This window comes from Stegodyphus dumicola, chromosome 9, assembly GCF_044657685.1.
Source record: "Stegodyphus dumicola isolate Sdum_Otavi_A_Nest chromosome 9, ASM4465768v1".
In the NCBI taxonomy this organism is placed as follows: Eukaryota; Metazoa; Arthropoda; class Arachnida; order Araneae; family Eresidae; genus Stegodyphus; species Stegodyphus dumicola.
The window spans coordinates 15,836,104-15,860,513 of record NC_140776.1 but is presented as its reverse complement, the minus strand read 5'-3'; the positions used below and the strand labels follow the sequence as shown (position 1 = coordinate 15,860,513).

The window sequence follows — 24,410 nt, the reverse complement described above, 5'->3', positions numbered from 1 at the left end:
CTGCTCTAATGCTGTGTCAGCTGCAGGGAACGCGTGGTGTGCAGCTTTAATTTTGATTCATCGGCGATCATCCGAAATATAGCCAATCGCCATCGAGAATCTAAAACTTAATTTCTACTCCTCAGTTGAAATTCGATCTATTAATATCGCGCTAGATCGTAGAGTAGGATCCCTTTTAAATATCATTAATTCGATGTTTACTGAGTAGGCAGAGCCTTTTGACAATCTAGCGATGATGCGTAATAGGTTGTGAGTGCTTGCGTTACCTGGAATGCTCAGACGGAAATTAGCTTTCGGACGGAAAGCAAATCCTCTATGACTTAAACATGGCGTTTATCACTAACTGTCCCGAATTTGATGATGGGGCTTTATGGTGTTCCAGCACGATGGCAGTTATTAAGCATCAGGAGATATAATTGCCGTAATTATCATTCCAGTCAAAACAACGCAATTCCTGTTACATTAATACTTCTGCATACCTTTAAATACTATTTTTAGCAGGTTCATAGCTAAATGTTTTTGAGTTATCTAAGTGAGAAAGAAATGCGATTAAAATTTTTTTAAAGTTTTATTCAGTTTTAAAATTATTTTCAGTTTTTTATATATCCAATTCTTAGAGGTATTTCCTCCCTCCTTTCTGCAAGACTTTGTGGTGTAACGGTAAACACACTCGGCGCGTATTGGAGAGGTCCAGATTCGAGTCCCGGCGAGGGCGTTTCTCACTTTTCAGGTCTCCTGCTTCAAAAAATTCTAATAACTCTACAGTGGCGCCCGAACTAAAAGGGAGTGAATGGTGATTTTTCGACGCCAGGATTTAGAGATTGGGTCCCGTGTAATACCGAAATCCAAAATTCACTGATAGGCTTCCGTCCCAGAGTATTACATAATCCATACAGAATTGGTTGTCAACCCAGCAGTTTAAGGCATTGAAGATTTTAATTGCGCCGTGTTTCTTAGGAAGCGAAAGTTCCTTCCAATCGTGTATAATACATGCATACTTGCTAATACATATATAAAATATAAATCCAAATAAAGTTACTAATACGAAGACATGGTCCCGTAATACACTGTCCCCCCCATTAAAAGGATAAGTATATAAATTATTTTCTGACTCATTTCTGCATGCCTTCGTGATGTAACGGTAGTACACTCGACGCGCATTCGAGAGGTCCAGATTCGAGTCTTAGCGAAGACATTGCTCATTTATCACTTGTCCAGTGAACTACTGATTCTGCAGTGGCACCCGAACTACAGAAGGTGCTGGATGTTGATTGTTCACCACCAAAATTTGGCAACTGGGTCCACTAATCCCCAGGTACCCTTTAAAAGAGGGATTATATCAGGTAATTTCTCCCTCTTTTCCGCATGCCTTTGTAGTGTAACGGCAGCACACTCGGCACGCATTCGAGAAGTCGAGATTCGAGTCTTAGCGATGACAATGCTCATTTTTCACTTGTCCAGCAAAAGAGAGAGGGAAAAAACTGCTGACTCTAAAGTGGCTCCCGAACTAAAAAAGGGGGTGGATGATGATTGTTCACCACCAAAATTTGGCGATTGGGTCCCCTAGTCCCCAGGTGCCCTTTAAAAGAGGGAGTATATCAGGTATTTTCTCTCTTCTTTCTGCATGCCTTCGTAATGTAGCAGTAGCACACGCGGCGCGTATTCTTGAGGTCTAGGTTCGAGTCCCGGCAAGGGCATTGTTCATTTTTCATGTCTGCTGCTTCAAAACAGCCTAATGCTCCTACAAGTAGTTTATTAACTAAAATTATGGAACACTGTGGAATGAAAATAGAGTAATAAAAGCACTTTCGTGCTTAAACCTCGAAATAGTAAAATCATTTGCAAAATGTCTCAAAGATAAAATATGACAAAATTCCGTACTCCCCTTTTTTTTATATTTAATGAAACAACCTGGTAAACAGTAGTAATACCGGATGGTGGTATTTGTGTTAAAAAATGAAAAACTTTTAATGACAGTGTCCGGAAACAGCTGCATGTCAGTTACGTTTTCTTCGAATTCTTGCACATGTCATAAATTGCACACCGCTGTATTATATATGTCTCCAACAAGTAAATGAGAAAGCAGTTCTAGAGGCTTTAGGTGTTTTGAAGCAGGAGAAGGGAAAAATACGCAATACCTTCGCGGGACTCGAACCCTGGACCTCTGGAATACGCGCCGAGTGTGCTACCATTATACCACGAAGGCATGTAGAAAATACCTTATGCAGTAACAATAGTAATTATAATGGTTAACTTATCAAAGCAGTAAACTACTAGAACACCTTTTTTAAGTATTTTGTCTTATTTAAGTTTACGTGAGTGTAGGTTTCGCTACAAATCTGTAACTTTGGAGGAATGCAATTAGTCCTCAGAATCGAGTAAGGCTCATTATTTTGGAAACAATTATTATTTAAAATATCATCCCATTAACATTTTTAGTCCATTTTGTATGAAAGTAAATAAGTAAGCAAAACGGCATTTTTACGGAAAATTAATTATTAGAAAAATATCAAGGAAAAAAAAAATGTTTTATCTAAACAGGGTCAGAAACCTAGATAATTGCAGGGTAATAAACTTCTGTTGAATGATATAAAATTGAACCGAAAAATTCAATTTCATATTCATATGAAATCGCTAGCGTTGAAAATTTTTCCATTTGTAACATTCTAACCTGTGTACTTTTAAGTTACAGTTGAAGTTAAAGAATCTTAAGAACTGTAAGCGAACAATCGCCTGAGTTCGTGAGACAGAAAATGAAACTTGGGAAGGTTTAAATACCCTTTATTATTCCAAATTAAATTTACAGAACTCCTTCTTGGTGTTTTACAATAAAGCCTCTACTCGGGCTTGAACTCAGGAACTAAGAAATTAAACTTAACTAAAAAGATATAGCCGAAGCTATCAAGATATTAACAGAGTTGGCCCCTTAACGCTAAATAACGGCGAAGCTATCAAGGGCCTAAGTACGGCCGGAGCGTGTAATAGCTTAAGAGAGAGAGTAGCCTAAAAAGGCGAACGCGCGCTAGTCAGAAACACTGGTTTTCTCTCACGAAGTCAGTAGAACGTCACAGTTAAATACTTCTCCTCATTTGCATTGAAACGCGATTCTAAAAATACTTTCTGGCCGGAAGTTGGAAGCTTGAAATTAAGAAAAGATAGGACAGTAACTATAACTCAAAATATAACTGTTAGATAAATTAATATAATCCTTACACATTGACCAAACTTCATTAGTAATTATTTGCAATATTATTCAAATCCATACAGAATAAGTAAATAAAGTACAAGCATCTAAATACATGAAAAATTATAATACAATCCAACAATTTTGTCTTAAAATATTATTTTTTTAAAAATTAAATCTAATTTGCATAAAGTGAATAATTGAATTGAGAAACACGAAGTGAGTGATTGAAGAGTTAGGCTTGGGGCTACATCCTCTTGAAAAGATCTCTCTCCTGCCTGCTCAACAATTATTCACTTTATGCAAATTAAATTTAGTTTAAGAAAAATTAAAGATTTTAAGATAAAATTTTTGGATTGTATTATATTTTTTCATGTACTTACATGCTTGTACTTTATGCTTTAGGAAATTGAATGTTATTACAAATTAATTCGTAGCAATAATTTATCATTTTATTTTGTTGGCAAATGAATTTTCATAATTTAAAATTTTAATTTGCTTTATTTGAATGGAATAGTAATATTGTATTTGTTAAATTCATATTTCATTCTTTTGCAGCATCGGCGCAAAAGAATTATTTAATTTTCTTTTTCTTTTCTTATTAGTTTCTAATAAAATTATATATATATACAAGCAATATCATCTGTTTCGTGTTTCTGATAACATATAAAATAAACTGTTGCGGGAAAAAAAACCTTTATATGAAATTCCTAGAGAAGCCAAAACAAATATTTGTTCCATACCTCCAAGAAGTAGAGCTCCAGAGGCTTGTGCAGAGTCGAAATTGTTGTGGGCGAAGCACTGATAGATCCCCCTGTCGTCACGGACGACCGAGCTAATAGACAGGACATCTGTGCCCAGAAGTCGGATTCTCTCATTCGTCACCAACGGACGCAAGTTCTTTGTCCAGGAGATCCCATAAAGTGGGAATCCGGAAACAGTGCAGTTAAAGTGAGTCGCCTGACCAACGGATATCGTTTGTTGAGTTGGAGTCACACGAACTTGAATGGGCACTAAAAGAAAATCAAAGGTTACAAGATCAGCATGTGGGATCAGCATCGATAAATTAACACAATACACAGTGTTGGGATATAAAATATGATACAATATTTACTAACTAGATTAGTATTAATCACAGGTTGTTGTATTACGAGAAAGAGTTTGGTTAAAGAATTAAACATATCCCCATTGCAATGCAGTAGCCTTAAAAGATAGCATACTTTTAGACGAGAAAATGTTGCAATGAAACATCGAAACTTAAAACACTACAATTGCATATATATATATATGGAGAGAGAGAATTTCATAATTATAGATCATTCCTTAATTATTGATTATTTAGTGGAAAATGAGTAATTCCCTTTGAAAATTCAGCCGTTTTCCGTAGAATGAACAGTAATTAATTTTAAGTTCTTATTAGCCCAAAAGAGTGTTTGCCTAGAATGTCTATTAATCTCGAAACGGTATTTTGCGTCGTATTACTATAAACGGCTATATCACTTTTCAGATTGTTGCCACCAAATATTGAGGCCCTGCATTATATTTAAAGAAATTAAATAATGAAGGATCAGCATGAATGTATGTATGTTTTTCTCACTGCGAAAAAACAACGATACCTGGATCCAATAAAGCAGTTTTATCTCCAGCACAAGAGATCGTCTATCGGAAATTCTAAAAATATACGGTTTTTAAATATTTTTAGATGATTCTATTTCTCTTTCTATTTCTCTTATGCTTTATGGTAGTTTTGACACGGGTGCATAATGAAACATGAAACTGGAGGTTATTGGAGGCGTTCTAATATTTTTAGAGTCTTTACTATTAGTAATTTATTGATAGAGAACTTTAATCTCAGCAGATTTTAATACTCCTCTCATCCTTTCCACTACTAAATCATGAAAGACCAGTCCTTATCGGATTTAAATCCTCTCAGATGTATGTCAATCAAGAAATTTACACTAACCATACAGTACCGTACAATGCGGTCAGTGTGTATTTACTTAAAACAAATAACAGATGGTGAAATAGTCATTATGATTAATACAAATAAAAGAATTCGTCTATTTTATTTCTATACTAGCGGAAGTACCTGATGCCAGTTACGTTAGATTGAGAGTAATGTATCTAACAACAGAAAGAACGATACGGATATCCTTCTCTTATAACTATGCAAAAAAAATGCTATTCATAGTCATGCACGTTTCCGTCTGATGCCATATGGAACACACATAAAAAATTTTCGATAGAGAAGTAAAGTAATTCTCTCTCATTTTAACCCTTTCCGACACACTACCTTTTAAAGTCGAAGTTCTGATAAGAAAAAAAAAAAAAAAAAAAAAAAATGTAGGCAGTCTAATTAGGTCTAGAGGAGTACACAAGTAAAATTTTGTGAGAATAGCACTTATCGTTTTAATTCTGTGGTTGTGCCTAAAGTGGCACACTGATTGAATAGAGCTTCAAAACGAGTGCTGAAACGGGCATTGTTTTCAACGAACAGACCGATGACATGCGGAGAAACCAAAAATACAGACTCTCAGTTGTCCTAGATGATCGGTGAGCCCGGTCTGGGCACACCTAGGGTTCGCCGTTTGATTTTAGGCAAGATTTCAAGGTAAAAATTAAAAAATAATCTGGAATAAGGAAATTAGCATACAGCCAAAAAATAACATAGAAATTTCTTTTCAAACAATTCCTTTAATACCCTAAAATAATCTGGAAGATTTCTTTGAAAAATGTGGGTCTTAAGAATCTAAACATGGCTAAAATATATGGACTGGTTTGTGTTGAGTTGCCACCTACTAGAAATAAAGAAGGTTAAGAGTAATCTATAAATCCTTTTTCATTCAATTTTTCTGTGCGTACAGAAGGAAATTTTTAAGTGTGTCCAGAATGGACACACTGTGCCGCAAAGGGTTAAGCAGCAATGGTACGAAGCTTTTAATGATTTTTGTCTTTTTAATAAAATGGTTGTAAAAGATCAAGTTCCATTCAATATTTCACCTACATTCAATTTTAGTCTATTAAACGCGGCAAGAAATTTATTATAATTGATCAGAAATAAATAACACGAACAAACAAACGCACAAACAGATATTCTTCTTTATATGTACAGGTTTCGCAAAACGTACAAATTTTTGATTAACAAACTCTAAGAGAGCAATGCTTTTTGAAATAAAGCATTTTTATCTCCAACGCGCGAGACTGTTGCCACTCGGAAAAATGAGTGCGAAAATTAATATTTTCGGAGTTTTTAATTAATGTCTCAGCTAATCACTTTAATGTTTGGCAATGTTATTTTTATTTCATTGTAAAACTTAAAAATTGTTTTCTTAACAAACTCTACGATTTGAAAGTAACAAACTTTACGATTTTCTTAACAAACTCTACGATTTGGCAACGACTTTCAAAATAAAGCAGATTTTCATCTCCAGCTTGCGGGACTGTTGCCACTCGGGAAAATGAGGTCGAAAATTCTCGTTTATCCGAGTTTTTAATTAATATCTCTGCTTTCAGTTATTTTTCTTTTTGGAAAAAAGTAGACGTCAACCTTTTACAGGACTTTAGAAAATTTTTTAGAAAGTTTGGGAGACGATTGTTATAGTATTGACTCATTTATTAGCGTGCAAACACACACAGAGACTTTCTTCTTTATAAATATAGATTACCGATGCGTTATATTGCTTTGGCGAGTATTTTCATATAATTTATTACAATATGACATAATGCTCATACCTTTTTAATTCGTAATATCACGGCAAATTCAATTTTATAATTTTACTAACCAAGGAAATTTACGGCAGCGTTAATTTCCTTAAATTCATCAATTAAAACGCACACACACATATATCGATGACTTTCTGCAATTATAATTGCCTTGGAATGACTTTCTGCGATGAAAATTGCTGCCAGTTACACATCTGACAACTCCCAAGCCAAATGTATTTTATTCTAATTGTAGAGAAAAGACGCGAGAATTAAACGAAGAAGACTCAAGCTGGCAGCATATATGTCATTGATATTTGCCCTAGGAAAATGATATATCTGTCAATGATAGCATATATCTTGTTTAAGGTCCCTTTAGCCACTGAAATTAAAGTATACTCAGCACTTGTTAAAGCACATGTTTGTTTTATTAAAATGCTTTTAAAAATGACACAAATTCCTTTAAGTAATTAAATTAATCAAAGTCTAAAGACTTAATATGACAATCTTTAATGCAGCAGTCAACATTTTCCCCAATCCACTAGCATGTTTGACACGTAACCTTACTCACACAGAGGTTTTGAAGGAAAAAAAAAAAAAGCAAACTTTTAGAGCACGTTATTTTGGAAGAGTATTTTAATTTCTGTCAATCTAAAAAATTCTGGTAGCAGTGACTAAAGATAGTAATATTTTATAAATAAAATTCATTAATTGGAAATAACATGCGGTTTCAAATCTTTTTTCTTATTCCTTTTTTATCTTAATGTCGATTATTGTAAATTCTAAGACTAATAAATAAATTTTAAAATGATTTGTTTTAATGGTTTGTAAAATATTAAATTTATAAAATACTAGCCGCTATGCGGCTAGCTTCTGCCTGGCTTTTAAACGTACCGAAAAAAATGCCTAAAAGGAACCCCTAATATTAAATTTAAAAACTGGGCAGAATTTTACTCTGCAGAACAACTTTATCAAAAAAATTCAATAAAAATGTATTACATATAAAAAAATTACAAATAAGCAATATCCCTTAATACAAATATTAATTATCTTAATAAACAAATTAACTATCTTCCCGTTGCCTTCTTTCGAAAACGTCCAGTATCAAGGAGAAACATTAAATTTAAAAACTGCACAGAATTATCGCCCTCATTTTTCGGAGTGGCAACAGTTATATATTAGCAACAATGGCGGCGTGCCATCGTTGTTGATATAATGAGGGAGAATTATCGATTTGATGCACATCAAAAAACGTAAAATAAAAAAAAAATAAATAAAAAAAAAAAAAATCATTTGAATTTTGAAAAAAATCACTTCGCTTCGAGGTGCACTGGCTCTTGTCTAGATGCACCCTATGTACTAAATTTCGTAGCCCTGGGTCTATTAGCTTACGCGCAGCACGAACGAAAACAACGCACAGACAGACAAATACTTCTTTTTATTATATGTAGAGAAAACCAGTAACTTTTTTCTAAAATGCTATCTGATCGCATGCTATTATAACAAATGTTCTTGTTAAAAATATTCAGTTGCTAATCCAATAAAACTTCTTTGAAACAAATCCCGTTTTCTCAGATTCCTCATTATCTTGTACTCATGTCAAATTCAGATGAACCTTCTGTATTTTATAGAGGTTTCCAAAAATATATTTGCAAAAATAATTTGTTATTAAGTTTTAATGTAACAATTTACGTTGACCTTCATTCATAATTTTTTGCTTCCTTGTATGACGTAAAGGAAGTATTACAATCACACAAATTTTCGGGTACCATATTTCAAAGAAAATATTGAATCCATTTCCCACTCTCGAATTCTGACCACTCTCCAATTCATTTAGACGAATTCTGTGTGTGACATCTGTACATACAGATAGAATAAAGGACTAAAGGAAGAATAAACATAAAATTCATCCAAAATGGCTTCAGAAGGGATTTTTTTCCGTGATGTCTGTAGTAAGTACGTACGTATGTATGTATCGCATATAACTGAGAAACGATTAGCCGTAGAAAGTTGAAATTTTGTTTATGGAACTGTTATAAGTCCCATAAACAAACTCATCTTGTTGTGCACCTCTCTTTTTTGTTTCAGTAGACCGCACCAAACATATATATGCATATGTAGTATTTTCGATGTGCATTTAACACCAGTACGTTTATCAGCTTTCGATAGTCGAGTGAAAAGGCGGAAAGATGACGCTGACGCCAATGAATTTCAAGAATTCCCTATCTTTGTTTTCACGCATACTAAATGATTTCTTAGTAGATAAAATATTTCTAGATCATAAGGAATTACAATAATTTCTTATATACACCGGTGAAAGGGGACAATGTCCTCTTAGACGAGTAAGCATAGCAGATTTTCGGCAGTGGTGGAAGCTAGGATAAGGGATGGTGTAATTACTTTCGAACGGTATTTATACCTAGTAAATGCAGAAAGTACTCTAAGCTATGATTGGTTAATTTTAGGTTGTTATGTGGCATTGAAAGATCTTGAATTTTGGAGAACAGATAAATTTATGGGGGAGGATACCAAATCAAGAATAGTTAATTTTGAGGCCGTCAATTACTTTTTAGCTCAGCCATCATATTTTGTTATATCTTACATATCCCTCCCTCCCTTCAAAAGAAAGGCTGTGAGAATATGGTGAAAGAAAAAGCATTTTCGCAAGTAATTACGTCATGTATATTATATATATGAACACGAATGGTGCGATCTAATTATGCTCATATATATACCCCAAATCTTACCCAGCTGTGAGCTCTATTTTCTTATTCTTATAAGTTGGTAAATTTTGAATTTTTTGCTCTAAAAAGGATTAAATTTTGCCGTTCTTATATTCCGGTTGAGGTTTTTATACCTATAGTTAATTTGCATACGTGAAATATCTACAGTATTTGTAGAATTATCAGCAGTTTAAAAGTTTAATTAGCGCTAGACATAATAAGGTCGCCGGTTGTTTTCATTTGAAACTAGTGGCACAATAGTGAATTAATTCAAATGGTGCACCAACTTCAGTGTCTTTTTGCCCAGTTAGATCAAACGTTAACTTTTAGTTTTGTGCACAGAAACTTTTGTCATCTACCAGTTGACCGAATTGCTTGTTTTGGCACAGAAATTCTAATTTTCATTCTAAATATTTTTTTCAACTATTTTTAACTAGTGTTTTAGATTTTTCTGTATTTTCGATTTTTAAAGAAGATGTTTTGAGTTTTAAAGTAATTTTGCCTAGCCACGAAGTGGTGTCTGAATTCGTTGAATGAGAGACGTATCTGGAATGAAATTCGAGCAAATAAGTTTAAATGAAGTGCAGCAAAAAATGCATATAAGTTAATATGCCATGGAAGGAAGTCATGTGGTGGCCACGTCAGATTTTCTCGTATTAACTTAATTAAATTAATTAAAAGTTTAATGTTTACTTAATTAATTAAATTTTTAATGTTCTTGATTACAAAATTTGACATGGTAATCAAAACATAAAACTGTAAATCCAGAACCTTCACTGTTCGTGTGGTCTTTCCAATCTAATGCAGAAAATGTCCATCTCCAAACTTAATTCTCTGTTTTTTTGGAAAAAAAAGTATATTTGAATCTGCTCATCTAGAAATACATAATAGTGAAAACTTTAGCTGATAATATGCTGCAAACAGGTAGATAAAATCGCAAAACATAACCGGATTTGGCAACTTTTATACCCTCAGAATGCAATTTTGAAACATCTGAATTGTCGCCGACCTGATTTAATGTTATGAAAATATGAAATGAGTGAATAGAAAAAAATCAAAAGATACATATTTTGGCTACCAATGCACAATAATTTAAAATGAAAACTTAGAGAAATGTAATTTTTAAAATCTAGCCAGAAAATTTGACATTTAGATGTGCACCTTCCTTTTTGGTTGCAATCAACAACCAATAAGTATATCAATTTAAGTTAGATATACGAGATATATATTCGTATTCCACGGAGTAGGTATATATATATATACGAACAGGCTCGGTGAGTTCAGTTATTTTTATTTTTATATATTGGTAAATTGCGTATTTTTGCTTCAAAAGTGATTGAAATATGTTTCGGTTAAGGATTTTGTCTTTAGATATCTGCATGCAGTAATTGTAGAATTATCAGCACTTTAAAAGTTATTTAAGTTCCACTAAGCCTAACGATGCCACCATTTATTTACAATTGAAACCTAGTAGTATAGTGCATTAAGTCAGTTTCTGCGCCAACTTCAGTGACTTTTTGCCGAGTGAGGCCAAACGTTTTGTGCACAGAAAAATCAGTCTTTCTGGGTAATTTTAATTAACTTTAATTGTAAAAATTGTATTTTCAACCATTTTTAAATCTTTATGGTGTTTTAGATTTGTCTGTATTTTACAATTTTTAATGAAGACGTTTTGTGTTTTTATGTACTTTTTTGTCTTGCCACGAAATGAGAAGTGAATTGATTGAATCAGAAATATATCTCTAGTGAAATTAGGTGAAAAAAAAAATAAATGAAATACAGCAAAAAATGGTGCATAATTTAATAAGCCATAGAGCAAGCATTGTGGTGTCCATATCAGAATTTTTGTTTTTTATTTTGTTGGATTTTTAATAATTTAGCAGTTAATTTTAACTTAATAGCCTGCGCTTTTTAGTGTTTTGAATTATTTGCATTTATTTTTCTCCTGAGTCAGTTGAAAGTTTATGTAAGTGATTTGCTGAAAAATTTAAAAAAAGCGTTTTCGGTAAAGCATTGACGTTATTGGAGATAAATCTATATTCAGAAAACTGCAAAGTCATTGCTCATTTCAAAAGCCATTGGATTAAAAAAATAGCTGCTAAATCAATTCAGATACGAAACTGAAAATATAAACATAATTATACCTGACGATCACGACGTGTTTTTGAATAAAAGCCTGCCAAATTTCCTCAGAAAATTATCCATTCAAATGCTATATTTAATAACGTTTTGGATTATGTGCAGAATATGATTAACTAATACTTTACTATTTTGTATTCCCAGATGAAGCTGAGAAAATTAACTAAAGACCTTCTCAGTAATTTTCAGTGATTTGCCTGTTTCTTCAGTCTATTTGCCCACTGTATTCACACAAATAGTATTCTAATAATATTTTAAACAGACATTGAATCGATTTTGTTTCTGGATTGCATTTAATCGTTTTATCGATTTTATTTCAGCTGATGGATTAAAGATTGTTTGGAATTAAAATTTATCTGATATTGTTTCTTACTTTGGTCAGTTTAGTAAAATTTAATTATTCGCTTAAACATTGGTGCATTTTGGTATTATTTGATGCTCCCGGATGATCGCGATGAAAAATAAGATGACATTTTATAGATAAGAAAGATAGACGTTAGTATGCTTTCGTTGTTATAATAATGTAATCAAACTCTGAATTAAATATTTCATTTCTTAAAGCCTACTTACTAAACTCGCGTTAAAAAATAAGCAATAAACGCTAAAAGAAAAGGTACGAATGTAAAAACGGGAATTAAAATATACATTTCACTCATGAGGTAGAGGTTGCGTCACCGAATGCAAATAGGCAACCAAAATTAGCATAAAAAACAATTTAGCAGTTACATCACAGCTCCTTAAAAAGGAGCGTGCCAGGCGTATGCATTAGTTCGCAAGCATCGATAGCTCCGTCTAATCCGAAAGAGCCAAAGTGGAAAGCATGAGCTGAACACACCATTTGCTCGATGAAATGCATTGGAGGGTTGTCGGGATGTTGTAAGCAGCTGTAAATCAGTACGCTGTTGTAAAAAGAGCTAAATGCGCATCATAGTGTCATCACCAGGCTGTGGAATCGTTACTAAAGGGATCAAAATCCTTATAGAAGAAATGAATCTGGGCGGCATAGAATTACCAAATAGCAGACTATCGCTTCCTGTTGCTATGTGCAAGACGATGTACTAGATCACTAGCAGCACGAAAGCTGACGTCGCATCTCTCACCTGCTGCAGGACGGTCTATATCTCGCCAAACTATGTAGGATCGATTTCATGAGGACTGTACGCCCGACTACCTGTTGTTTGTGTCCGTTTATCCCGATCGTGTGTTACAGCGTGGTTGAATACGGCCCGTGAATATCGTAATTGGACACCAGAGCATTAGGACTTTGTCCTTTTTACAGATGAGTCTACAAAACGATTCCCGAAGAGCAATGATATGGCGAGAGCCAGGGAGACGCTATCGGGAAACATAGTCGAAAGAAACCATTACAGAGGAACTCTAGAAACATTAGGTTAATTGGAAAAGCCAGAGAGATGAAAAATTCACAACGCCTTCGTCGGGAATCGAACCACGGACCTATGAAATACCGGCTCAGTGTGCTGATTACTACAGCACGAAGGCACGCTAGGAAGGCGGGAGAAATACCTTACAGAACAAGCTTACTGGTATGGGCTAGGATAGCATCGCACGGCCACGCCAACCTCTATGTTAGTCCGTGTTGTTCCGTCACAGCCATCCGGTATTTCAATAAAATTCTACGCCCTCTTGCGCGTTCTTTTATTGCTGGCTGCAATGGGCACCCACGCAATATCTATGGACGATAATGCTCGCTGCATACAGCTCGAGGTGGTGTTGATTTATCTGGAGACCGAAACTATTCCACATCTGCCGCGGCTTGCTATATCATAGGACCTGAATTCCATACAGCATATGTGGACATGATAGGACGAGTCGCAGTGTGCTGCCAGGCACCCTCCACGAGCTCTGACATATATTACTACAGGAATGGGAACAACAGCCATAACAAGCGATCCGCGTAGAAGGTAGTATAAGCGGCTTACGAGACCGTGTAATATGGCTTACAAAAAGGTGCATTTTCTTTTAGCAATATCTACCGTGCATGGGTATTGGTAACAGTGGTCATGGAAATGCAATATCTCAAGAAGACCGGGCAACTTATTTATTATCACTCACTATATTTTCCCACTGCTTGTTCAGCAAACATTCGAACTATTGTTGCCATCATAGTGACAGAGCAACTGTAAGATATTTGAGTGACAGCTCCAAAACAGACGTCCTTTAGCGGCCATACCGCTAACTCCAAATTATCACCATCTACTATTTCGGTGCGCCCACTGGAAGGCGGAGTGAAATTCTGTTGTTTCCTCATATGACAGCCATTTGTGTCTTGGTGTCAGTGGTGGCAGTAAGTTGGTTAAAGAAGGCTAAGTGAGCACTTGGAACTAAACTGTCTGCTTCGTAGACAGATACGACCTACTGTTATCTGGGGAGCAATTCTCTATGACAACAGGAGCATTCTAGTCGTCATCCCGCACACTTTGACAGCAATTGTATCTGACAGTCAGACTGGTCATTACAGCAGTTATGCTGCTATGCATAACCGCTGTAATTGAATTGTTCCAGGAAGCTTTTTCCTAGAGGATAAAGCTTCCCTTACACTGCTATCAGCAGATGTGCTCTACAATGTGTCGACATGTTGTCTGGAAGCCTGGGAGATAACCCGATCTTCCTCCTATCGAGCACGTAAGAGCATAATTTGACGACAAATGTAGTGTAGAAACTTGTAGAAACATTTAATACTGCCCGAGGTGATTTTCTACCAGATATTCAGAAATTACCAGTAATTTGCGAGATAACTGTAACTGGCGTCCCAGTATTTCTGGTGCGTTTACGATTAGGGATGTATCTGAAGTTTTGATAGGTTATGAGAGGCATGAGACGCGGGGTAGAGATTCCATGAAGACTGTAGATCCATGCAAATGGGCATTATTCTGATGAAAGATGGTATAACTGAATTAGCACTGCAGCAATTTGCGGAAAATCATTCACGAATCGTCAGACCGTTAAAATGAGGAGGATCTAAAGGATCGTTAAACGTGACCACTTATTATAAGAATTGGCTCAATAAATGTAACTTTAAGTATAATTGTGAGTATGTCTGTCCTCAGTTCCTTAGGCTTTCTATATACACGAATTATTTCATCATCCAAAGCAAGTGAAACACTTATTTACTGATAAATATAATACAGCTATCCCATCCAAAATCATTATCCCTGGAGCCAAATGAGAGTAAATTCTATTGTTCATAGAGCATATGTGCGCATGATGGAACTACAGGAATTACTAAAAATTGCCAGAAAGGTAACCAACAATGCAGCTGATGTTAAGCTTCCCAAAATGAATTTTGAGATTATGCATGCAATAGATGCGAATAAAATAATAAAGATAGATAATGAAGGTATTTCTTCCGCCTTCTTAGTATGCCTTCGTGCTATAATGGTTAGCACACTCTGCGCGTATTCGAGAGATCCGATGTTCGGGTCCCGGTGAGGGTATTTTCGTGTCTCCTGCTTTAAAAATTATAATGATTCTACAAAGTTATTTGTCTGTTTGTCACTTCTAGCACAAGTCATCTTGAAAAATTGTTGTCATTACCACTTTACGACCCTCCGATGAAGCTAGAATCCTGTACCTATCATAAGCCTCTTTATGTATGTAGACACCCTATGTTTCAAATAATGATGATAATATCATCTGAGTATATCATCATGCTGAAATTTATGTCAAATGATCCGCTTGGTATGGCCAGTAGCCTTCTCTAAAAATAGTAGTGCAATTTCTATCGAACTTTCTAAATAGATTTGCACTTATTTCGCACGAATCATCCGGGTATTTTCACTCGCTAATACCAGCAATAGTACCACATAAATGAACCAAAATAATGTAATGGCCAAAAAACCTACTTTATATTTTTTTCGGATTCATTTCCTCCGTGCTGTATATCTGCTCAGGGGGAGATATTTGATGTGAGTTTACACTATTCGTATTTCTGAAGAAGAGATACTTGGATTATTTTACAAAAAAGGCATGGACAGCTAGTCCCTGCTATCTCTTGCTGAATAGTATTTTATGTCATTTATATTTAACACACTTTTTATACTTTTGTTGATAAATTGTGCATTTTTTGCTTTAAAAATGATTGAATTATGTTGTTGTTATCATTCGGTTAAGGTTTTCATACCTTTAGTTATGCTGCATGCATTAGTTATAGGATTATCAACAATTTAAAAGTTGTTTTAGTGAGGTTAAGCCTAAGTTTTACCATAGCAACCACCTTTGTTTACATTTGAAACTTAGCAGAATAGTGAATTCAGTTTCCGCACCTTCAGTAACTTTCTGCAGAGTGGGACCAAAAGCAAACGTCCAGTTTTGTGGACCGAAAAATCTGTCTTCTTGCACTCTGGCCGAATTGCTTGTTTTCGCGTAGAAACTCAAATTTTTAGTGTAAAATGTTTAACTGTTTTAAGTGTATTTGGTATACTACATTTTTTTAATGAAACCATTTTGAGGTTTTATATTTTCTGCCTTGCTGCGAAGTGAGAACTGAATTAATTGTATGAAAAATATATCTGATGAAATTCGAGGAAATAAATTTAAATACAGCAAAAAATGCGTATAATTTAATATTCCTTACAAGGAAGCCATGTGGTGTCTACATAAGATTTTTTTTTTCTTTTTGGCAAAGCATTGTTATATTCGGTAATTTAAATGTAGGTTTAAATCAAGATGATCATAAGATGATTTTCCAGTCATTATTTTATTAAACGTTATTTTTAAATTTCATTTTGCATAAAGATATGAAAATATTAATTTAGCAGCACTTCTTTTGTGTTAAGTACTTTAAATAGCACGGCAGCTTCATTTATTTGTATAATATGATATAAGCTGCTTTGACATGGCATTACATATCACTTCAAAGGAATATGCGAGCTTTACTAATGATAAATTTTGGACAAAGTTAGCAATTCAGCAATAAAAACATAAATATGGAAGAAAATCTTTAATCTTATTACTATACTTCTTAAAAAATAAAAAATAAAAATAAAAAAGCCCTGAAAAACAAAAAGCACGTGAAAAAAAAATGAGTAGCCTATTTATAGGAAAAACTTTTCATTTTCCATTTCTCAGTGACGCAATCAAATCTATCATTAAACATATTTGGGGGGAAGGCAGGTGACAGGTGACGGAGGACGGGGACGCCTGGTGTTTAACAGAGGTAAACAGGCATATGTCTCGTGCCCTCCCCTATCTACCGGTGCTTTATTGAGATCTTAAAAAATTTATTACATTGCCATACACGGGCAGATGAGAGATACATTGGCTATTTATATTGTATTACAGATTTTAGGTTTGCAAGGTATACGTTACATAACATACTGGTTACACATTTAAGAAAAAAAAAAACCACATTAACATAACACATACATGACATGACACATAAATACTATTAATAAAGAAGGTACATGCGCTTAGCAGAAGGAAGATACTGTATTTCCTTAGATGCAGAGGAGTACTTACATTTACTTAAGACCCTGAATTAGTGGGGTTGGCATAGGTCTTGCCCCAGGGCGGTTATCTGGCTGATTATTCTGCAGATGGTATTCACTGTGCCTTTGTTATTAACGATGACTCGTTTGAAGGCTATTTGGTTGTCTGCTGGCAAGGGGAGGTGATTATCCTCCTTGAGCCGGCATTCAAAGATGTAATGGTCTGGAGTTCCGAGCGACCCACAGACGCACAAGCCTGTATGAGAGATACCAAATCGCTCAAAATAGCTGGGAAAGGGCCCGTGCCCCGAGATGTAATTAGTGATGGGAGGTATGGAGTGTTGGCGCTCCACTTTCAATCTAGCAGAAATAAATTGGTTCTGTGACCCGTATCACAGGTCTCCCATTCAGCTTGCCACTTCTGCAGACCTTTTTCCTTAAAAGTTCTCTTGAGATACGAGGGTGGCGCTGGAATAGTTACTATCTGTGCAGCTATGTTGCTTGCTGCCTCCTTTGCCAGTTGGTCAGCTGTCTCGTTACCCTGGTTGTTAACGTGTGCCTTAGTCCATATTAAATTTACAATTAGTTGAGGATGTGATTGTAGAATATTCTGGAGGTCCGCTACCAATGGGGGGGGTGGTTATGGTTGCCTAGGGCGAATAGCGTTGACATGCTGTCTGTAAACAGCATTACATCGGTGATCCCGCTGTCAATTGCATGCTGAATCGCAGTGGTAATGGCTATGACTTCAGCTTGGAATGTACTGTTTATTGGTTGAAGATGCCCCTTCCACTCGATTTCCTTGCATCCTCCGTGGTACAGGACGAAGGCACTACCTGTACTCTCGTCGAGTTTGGATCCATCTGTATAGTACTGCATTGGGTGCCGTGGATCCTGTATTGTAAATTGCTCGCCACTTCTGCTGACGTGAAGCCTTATATTTCTTCCCTTGTGCGCAGGGTGCGTCTCCAGGGTATTCCTTGGGTGCTCATACTGAACTGGACTATAAGTGTTTCCGCAGAAGGTAGCTTCCTTCTTTAAATGGATAACAGTAGCGTTATCCATTTAAAGAAGGCAGAAGCAGCAGAAGCTTGGGGGGAAGGCAGAAGCTTCATTCACACTTTAGATGATTTACTGCTCCTTGTAAGCTTAGGAAGGACATTTTTTCGCAGACATTTTCCGAGCTTTGCGGTATTCTATAAAATGCATTATTGTGGATTTCAGAACGAAAGCTTTTTGTCAGACTGTCAGAAAATTTCTGAAGAAATTTAATTTATAACTGAAACTAAGCCAAAGCAATGATATTTATTGATAGACAGGTGAGCTCTCATAGTTCTATCCCCACTATTTTTACATCTATTTTATTTAAAAACAAATACGTAGGTACTTAAACCATTTGTATTTTGTGAATTCTGTTCGCCGTATTCACTAGTAGTGAGAAACTGCTGCCATTTTAATACGAGGCTGTTACTATTATTGCATAAAACTTTTCAGTAATTTTAGTTCCTTATGGTCTTCTTACTCTCTATAGAACAAAGAGGTCAATTTCATAAGTTAATAACAACAGAGAATTAAATGTGCTACTTCCAGAAATTTCTTTTACATATTTATTAATATATCTTTTAGTACATTTATGTAACATTTTAATGAAACTTATTTGGTCTCCAAAGAAACTGTAGTCAACGTTTTTTGCTTTCTTAACCCCTTAGAAAACGGCAGCCATGGCTAACATGTATACGGAAATACGGAATACGGAAACACTCGAAATGTCTTTCGAGATTCACAGCAATATCCTCCCCTTCCCGTCCATTCACGCTCAGAGAGGTGAAAGACGCACAACCTAAAGATAAGAAAACTTAAATAAATCTTTTCAAGACAAGGTGACTGCAATAAACACATACAATACATTTGGGAAAACTGCACCTGCTACTGCATACCTTAGGGAGAGGGAAGAAAACAATATTGAAATCTCGGCCGTTTCGGGTGGTTGTGGTCGTTTGGATGAATGGACATCTCGGGCGTTTTGGCCTTCAAAGGTTTTGAGCTAGTTTTTACGTTGAATTTTTTCATTTATTTGCCAATAAAGTATTGCCCATGGCCTAGTTAAATAAAAGGAGGATTCTTTTAAGTGTTTAGAGCAATTTCTAAAGGATCCTTTAAAGTAGGAAATAATTTAATTAAAGCATTCTCTTAAAACTGTTGTTTGTAGAAATGTTAAATGATGAAATTTCGTATTTAATGAAACTGAGCCTTTTCCGAATCCATTAACTGTCGTTCTTTCCTTCAAGTAGTTACACAAGTGACGTAGTATTGGGCAATTTTTATCAACATAAATTTGCATAAAGATGCAGGTCATTTTTAAAAACAGCTTTAATATAAGGAAGAACTTATCAGTTAGAATCTACCGCATAAGAGACCTAAATATTTTCTTTATTAAAAGTATCGGTAACCCATATTTTCACTGGCAGAGAGCTTGTGTAATTGACATCTTTCATGCATTAAAATGAAAAGGTTTAAAGACAGACATTTGAAAAGGTCATTTGACATTTGAGTCCTATTAAGTATTCATGTAAAGAATCAACTTTATTGTGCTTCTAGCGTCTTACGCTTCGTTGTATAATTATAACTCATCATCTAATTTCCGTGGTCATGTAGATGATCAGCTAAAATAAGATATATGGACATTTTATGTATGTGTATGTGGAATGCCATCCCTCACGACTGACACGTGGCTCTGCAAGCCGTTCAATGCCGTTCAGCGGAACTGTCTTGCGAAAAAACGCAGACGAGGCCGCCATTAAAAACGAAAAACATTTTAAGCCTTTGTTGCATACAAATAATCTAGAGAAGTTAAAAGAAAATGTTTGTATTTTTTCGACATAAAATAACCTTAGTAATAATTAAAAAAAAACAATGTTATTCAAATTTCGTTTTAAATAATTGCTGCAGTTTGTTCACTACAGTGGACAGCATGCATATACGTACATGCATACCAATGTCTTCCCAACGATTTACGGTCATTGCATTTGAAATCATTTCGTGCCTTGTTTGCAGTGATCATTACCATCTTCTAAATTGTAAATCTACAACTGACATGTACATACAGATCCCCCAAAATACCTTCATTTCATCGATGTTGATTGAATTCATTTTGCTACGATTTTGTAACCTGTACCTACTGGATTCAAATGTCAGATGTTCTAGAAATTCCTTGCCAAACATAAACATTTCCAGTGCTGTTTTGGCTGTATAAGCAGTACATTTGGGTTTCAATTCAGTCTTTTCGTAGATTTTTATCTACCCACTCCACAGTTTACTCAAACTGACATTTTAAATAAAATGTCTAAAATGACTAATTATGAATAAAAAATGGCAGTATAAGAAAATGTAAGGAGTATTATATAATGTTTACTATGAGAAATAGTACTAACTTGGAAACAGAAGTAGCAGCCATTTTCCAAATAGCAATGCTTTACTTAGTGATGCTATACAGCCATCGATGATCGACAGTTGAAAGTTCTAATAATATAGAATGAATAAACACACGAATGGAATCTGTTAAGGCATTTACAGAAGAATAAACAAATTTTAAGTTTTGCCTACTAGAGTAGACATGATGCAACAAAGGGTTAAGAGGGTAATGTATGCTGTGTTTTACCCCCAAACACCGCAAAGAGTTAAGCTAAATTCTATGAAGTTAAGGTCTATAGGTAGGACAGAATCTACATTTGGCTATGTGAAATTCTCGATGAAAGTTGTAAAATTTCAGCAATACTTAATATCCAATACTTTGCTGCTCAGCGAATCACAACATATTTCGATAACCTTTTGTTTTGCAATTAATATTGTAGAGACATTAGAATTTTTGAAGCCAGCGAGATGAAAAATTAGCAACCGCCTTCGCCGGAAATCGAACCACGGACCTCTGGAATACCGGCCCAGCGTGCTACCGTTACACCACGAAGGCACGCTAGGGAAGTGGGACAAATACCTTATATACTCCCCATTTTAAAGGGCGACTAGCGTTTTAGGGGACCTAGTGGCCAAATCCTGGGTGCGGAGAAGCATCATCCATAACCCTTTTAGTTCGGGCGCCACTGTAGAGATATTAGGATTTTTTTTTTTTTTTTGGAAGCCAGCGAGATGAAAAATTAGCAACCGCCTTCGCCGGGAAACGAACCACGGACCTCTGGAATACCGGCCCAGCGTGCTACCGTTACACCACGAAGGCACGCTAGGGAAGTAGGAGAAATACCCTATAATATGAAGTAGTGTTTAAAAACCTACAACCATACACAAACTTCTAAAAGCCAGAAATCAGTCAGAGATTAAATTGCGCCGGAGCCCACCGGAGCCCTAAATAAGAAGGCTTCGGCACTTCTGTGTAACTGAACAACAATTTTAGTAGAAATATGATCTCGAAAATTTTACTTTTAGCAACAAAATTATATTAAAAATCGCTTATTAAATATTAATTTATCTCTGTACATTTAAATTAATTTTAATCATTTAATTACTTTACTTATTTGATTATTTTATTGGATAATAATTGTTTATTTAATGAATAATAACAATACAAATATTAATTAATAATAATGTTTAATTAATCTGGTAATCATTAACTATTTCGATTTTAAATTATTGATGATTTTAATGACCATTTTATTTATTTATTTACTCCTGTTCCTTTTTCCTGACGGTTTTTTTCTGATTTTAGAAACTAAGCCCTGAAATCAGTATATCCAAAATGATTACTTTAGTGATGTAAATGCTCTTCATTTATGTTACCAATCAAAACAAAGTTGTAAATTACAAATATTATTTAATATACTTTAAGTCTATCCTAATACCCTAGAACTGACTACTGATGTAAATGCTGTTCATTTCCGTTAACAATAATAAAAAAAAAATTATGAATTACAAATATTATTTAATTTAGTTCAAATTTGTTCTAATGCGATAGAACTGACTACTGATGTAAATTCTATTCTTTTCTGTTACCAATCAAATAAAATTATGAGTAAAAAAATAAATTTATGAGTAAAATAATAAATAATTTATAATTTATGAGTAAAAATGAATTATAAATTATAAATATTATTTAATATACTTCAAGTCTGTTCTAATACGCTAGAACTGACTTTACTGATGTAAATGCTGTTCATTTCTGTTAGCAATAAAAACAAATTTATGAATTACAAATATTATGTAATTTACTTCAAGTCTGTAGTAATACACTAGAACTGTGTCGATAAATTTGTATTAATTTATTAATCAATTTTGATGTCCATGATATCAGGTCACATTTTTCTTAATGATCTCAGTCCATTTTTTGAATTCTAACGATATCGTAATTAACGTACTAACGATATCGTAACTAGATTCTAACGATATCGTAATTAAATATTTCCATTCATTGGATATTACTATTTACGTTTTAATACTGTGTTACGGTCTTCCATATTATAGTTGTTTAGGTGTTTTCGTTAATAGTCAGGGTCTATAGAATATTCAAACCAGCTCATACAGGAATTACTACGGCCAGAGATCATTCTTAGACCGCATTTACTTTATGAGAGGGAGCATTATCTGTTGAAAGATTCAACAACGGTGGGGCGGATAAGACCGCTGAGTATTAACAATTTGACACGGTCGAAGAATCCCGGATAACAGGCTGGCTGCAGGCAGTTTAATGTTTGCCCTTTTTTTTTTTTTACAATTTATGGGTCTTGTAATTGCTTTAATTTTAAACATTATTTAGTAGCTAATAAAATATAATGACTCTTATTTAAGTTATAAGAAGCAAGTGTCTAAGATAGCAGACAAGCAGACAGATAGCAGACAGAATCCTGAATTATGCTGGTGGAGTAAAGAGGAAAGAAGATAACATTAGAGGAAATCCCCAAAGTAATGCTTAATGCTCTAACAAAGGCACAATCACGCAAAAATCGTATTAGACGCAATTGGTTGCTCCATCAGCATTATTTATAGAAATTTTACCTACAGGGTGGGAGTACCAAGCAAGCTGTTTCATGAGTTTAATGCAACTTTTTGTTTGTTTGTAACAATCAGCTGAAAGAGTACAAACTCAATTACATTTTATGAGATAAGCGGAGTAAATGAATTTGTGAATAATTAAAAAGAGTATTTACTGTTAATAATTCAACATCCATAAAATTTTTTATTATCATTTTCAGGTAGCTATATTACACAAAACTTGAAAATTTATACAAAATATCAGTACTGATAGGTTAGCTTTTGGTGGGAAGTCATAAGCTTCCCACCACGCCTTCGGGGTGCAACGGTAGCACATTCGGCGTGTATTCCAGAGGTCCAGGTTAGAGTGCCGGCGAAGGCATTGCTCATTTTTTTCATATTCTGCTTCAAGAAACCTAATGACTCTACAGTGGCGGCCGAACTAATAGGTAGTGGATGATGATTCTTCACCACTAATATCTGGCGATTGGTCCCCTAATCCCCAGTCCCCCTTTAAAACTTGGAGTATATATTTTCTCCTTCCTTTGTGCATGCTTTCGTGGTGTAACGATAGCACACTCGGCGCGTAGACCGGAGGTCCAGGTTCGAGTCCCGGCAAAGGCATTGTTCATTTTTCACGTCCCTTGTTTCTAAAAAAAACCTAATGACTCTACAAAATCAGTCTGGAATAGTGTTTGCATGCAGACTGTGCATTCACATTCTAAAGATATTGTAAGGTTTATCCTGATTTTCTAATAGTTATCTTTAGTTAAAGCTACTTTCTTGGGTCTTCTAATTTCAGCTTATAAATTTCTTACCAGAATGTGTTTTTAGAATCGCGGTTAATGCAAATGAAGGATTAGTAGTACTTAACCCTTTGCGGCCCAGTGTGCCCGTCTGGACACAACTAAAAGTTTCCTTCTGTCCGCACAGAAAAATTGAATGAAAAAGGATTTATAGGTTACTATAGGTTACTCTAAACCTTCTTTATTTATAGTAGATGGCAGCTCAACACAAACCAGTCCATATATTTTAGCCATGTTTAGTTTTTTAAGCAATAAACCCTCATTTTTCAATGAAAACTTCCAGATTTTTTGGGTATAAAAGAATTTCTTTGAAAGGAAATTTCTATGTTATGTTTTTGGCTGTATGCTAATCTCGTTATTTTATATTAGTTTTAAATTTTTACCTTAAAATCTTGCTTAAAATTCAACGGCGCACCCTAGGTTTGCTCAGACC

At 34.8% G+C, this 24,410-nt stretch overlaps 1 protein-coding gene across 7 annotated transcripts in view; it reads right to left on the bottom strand.

Annotated features, from left to right (window-relative positions):
• The window catches only part of LOC118184793 (cell adhesion molecule Dscam1-like), a 1,226,874-nt gene that overhangs the window by 599,701 nt on the left and 602,763 nt on the right, over window positions 1–24,410 (bottom strand). For all 7 annotated transcript variants that reach the window (XM_085823248.1, XM_085823249.1, XM_085823251.1 and 4 more), the window contains one exon: window positions 3,928–4,197. In XM_085823248.1, the coding sequence (XP_085679374.1) occupies window positions 3,928–4,197 (270 nt within the window). The remainder of the gene's footprint in view (window positions 1–3,927; window positions 4,198–24,410) is intronic.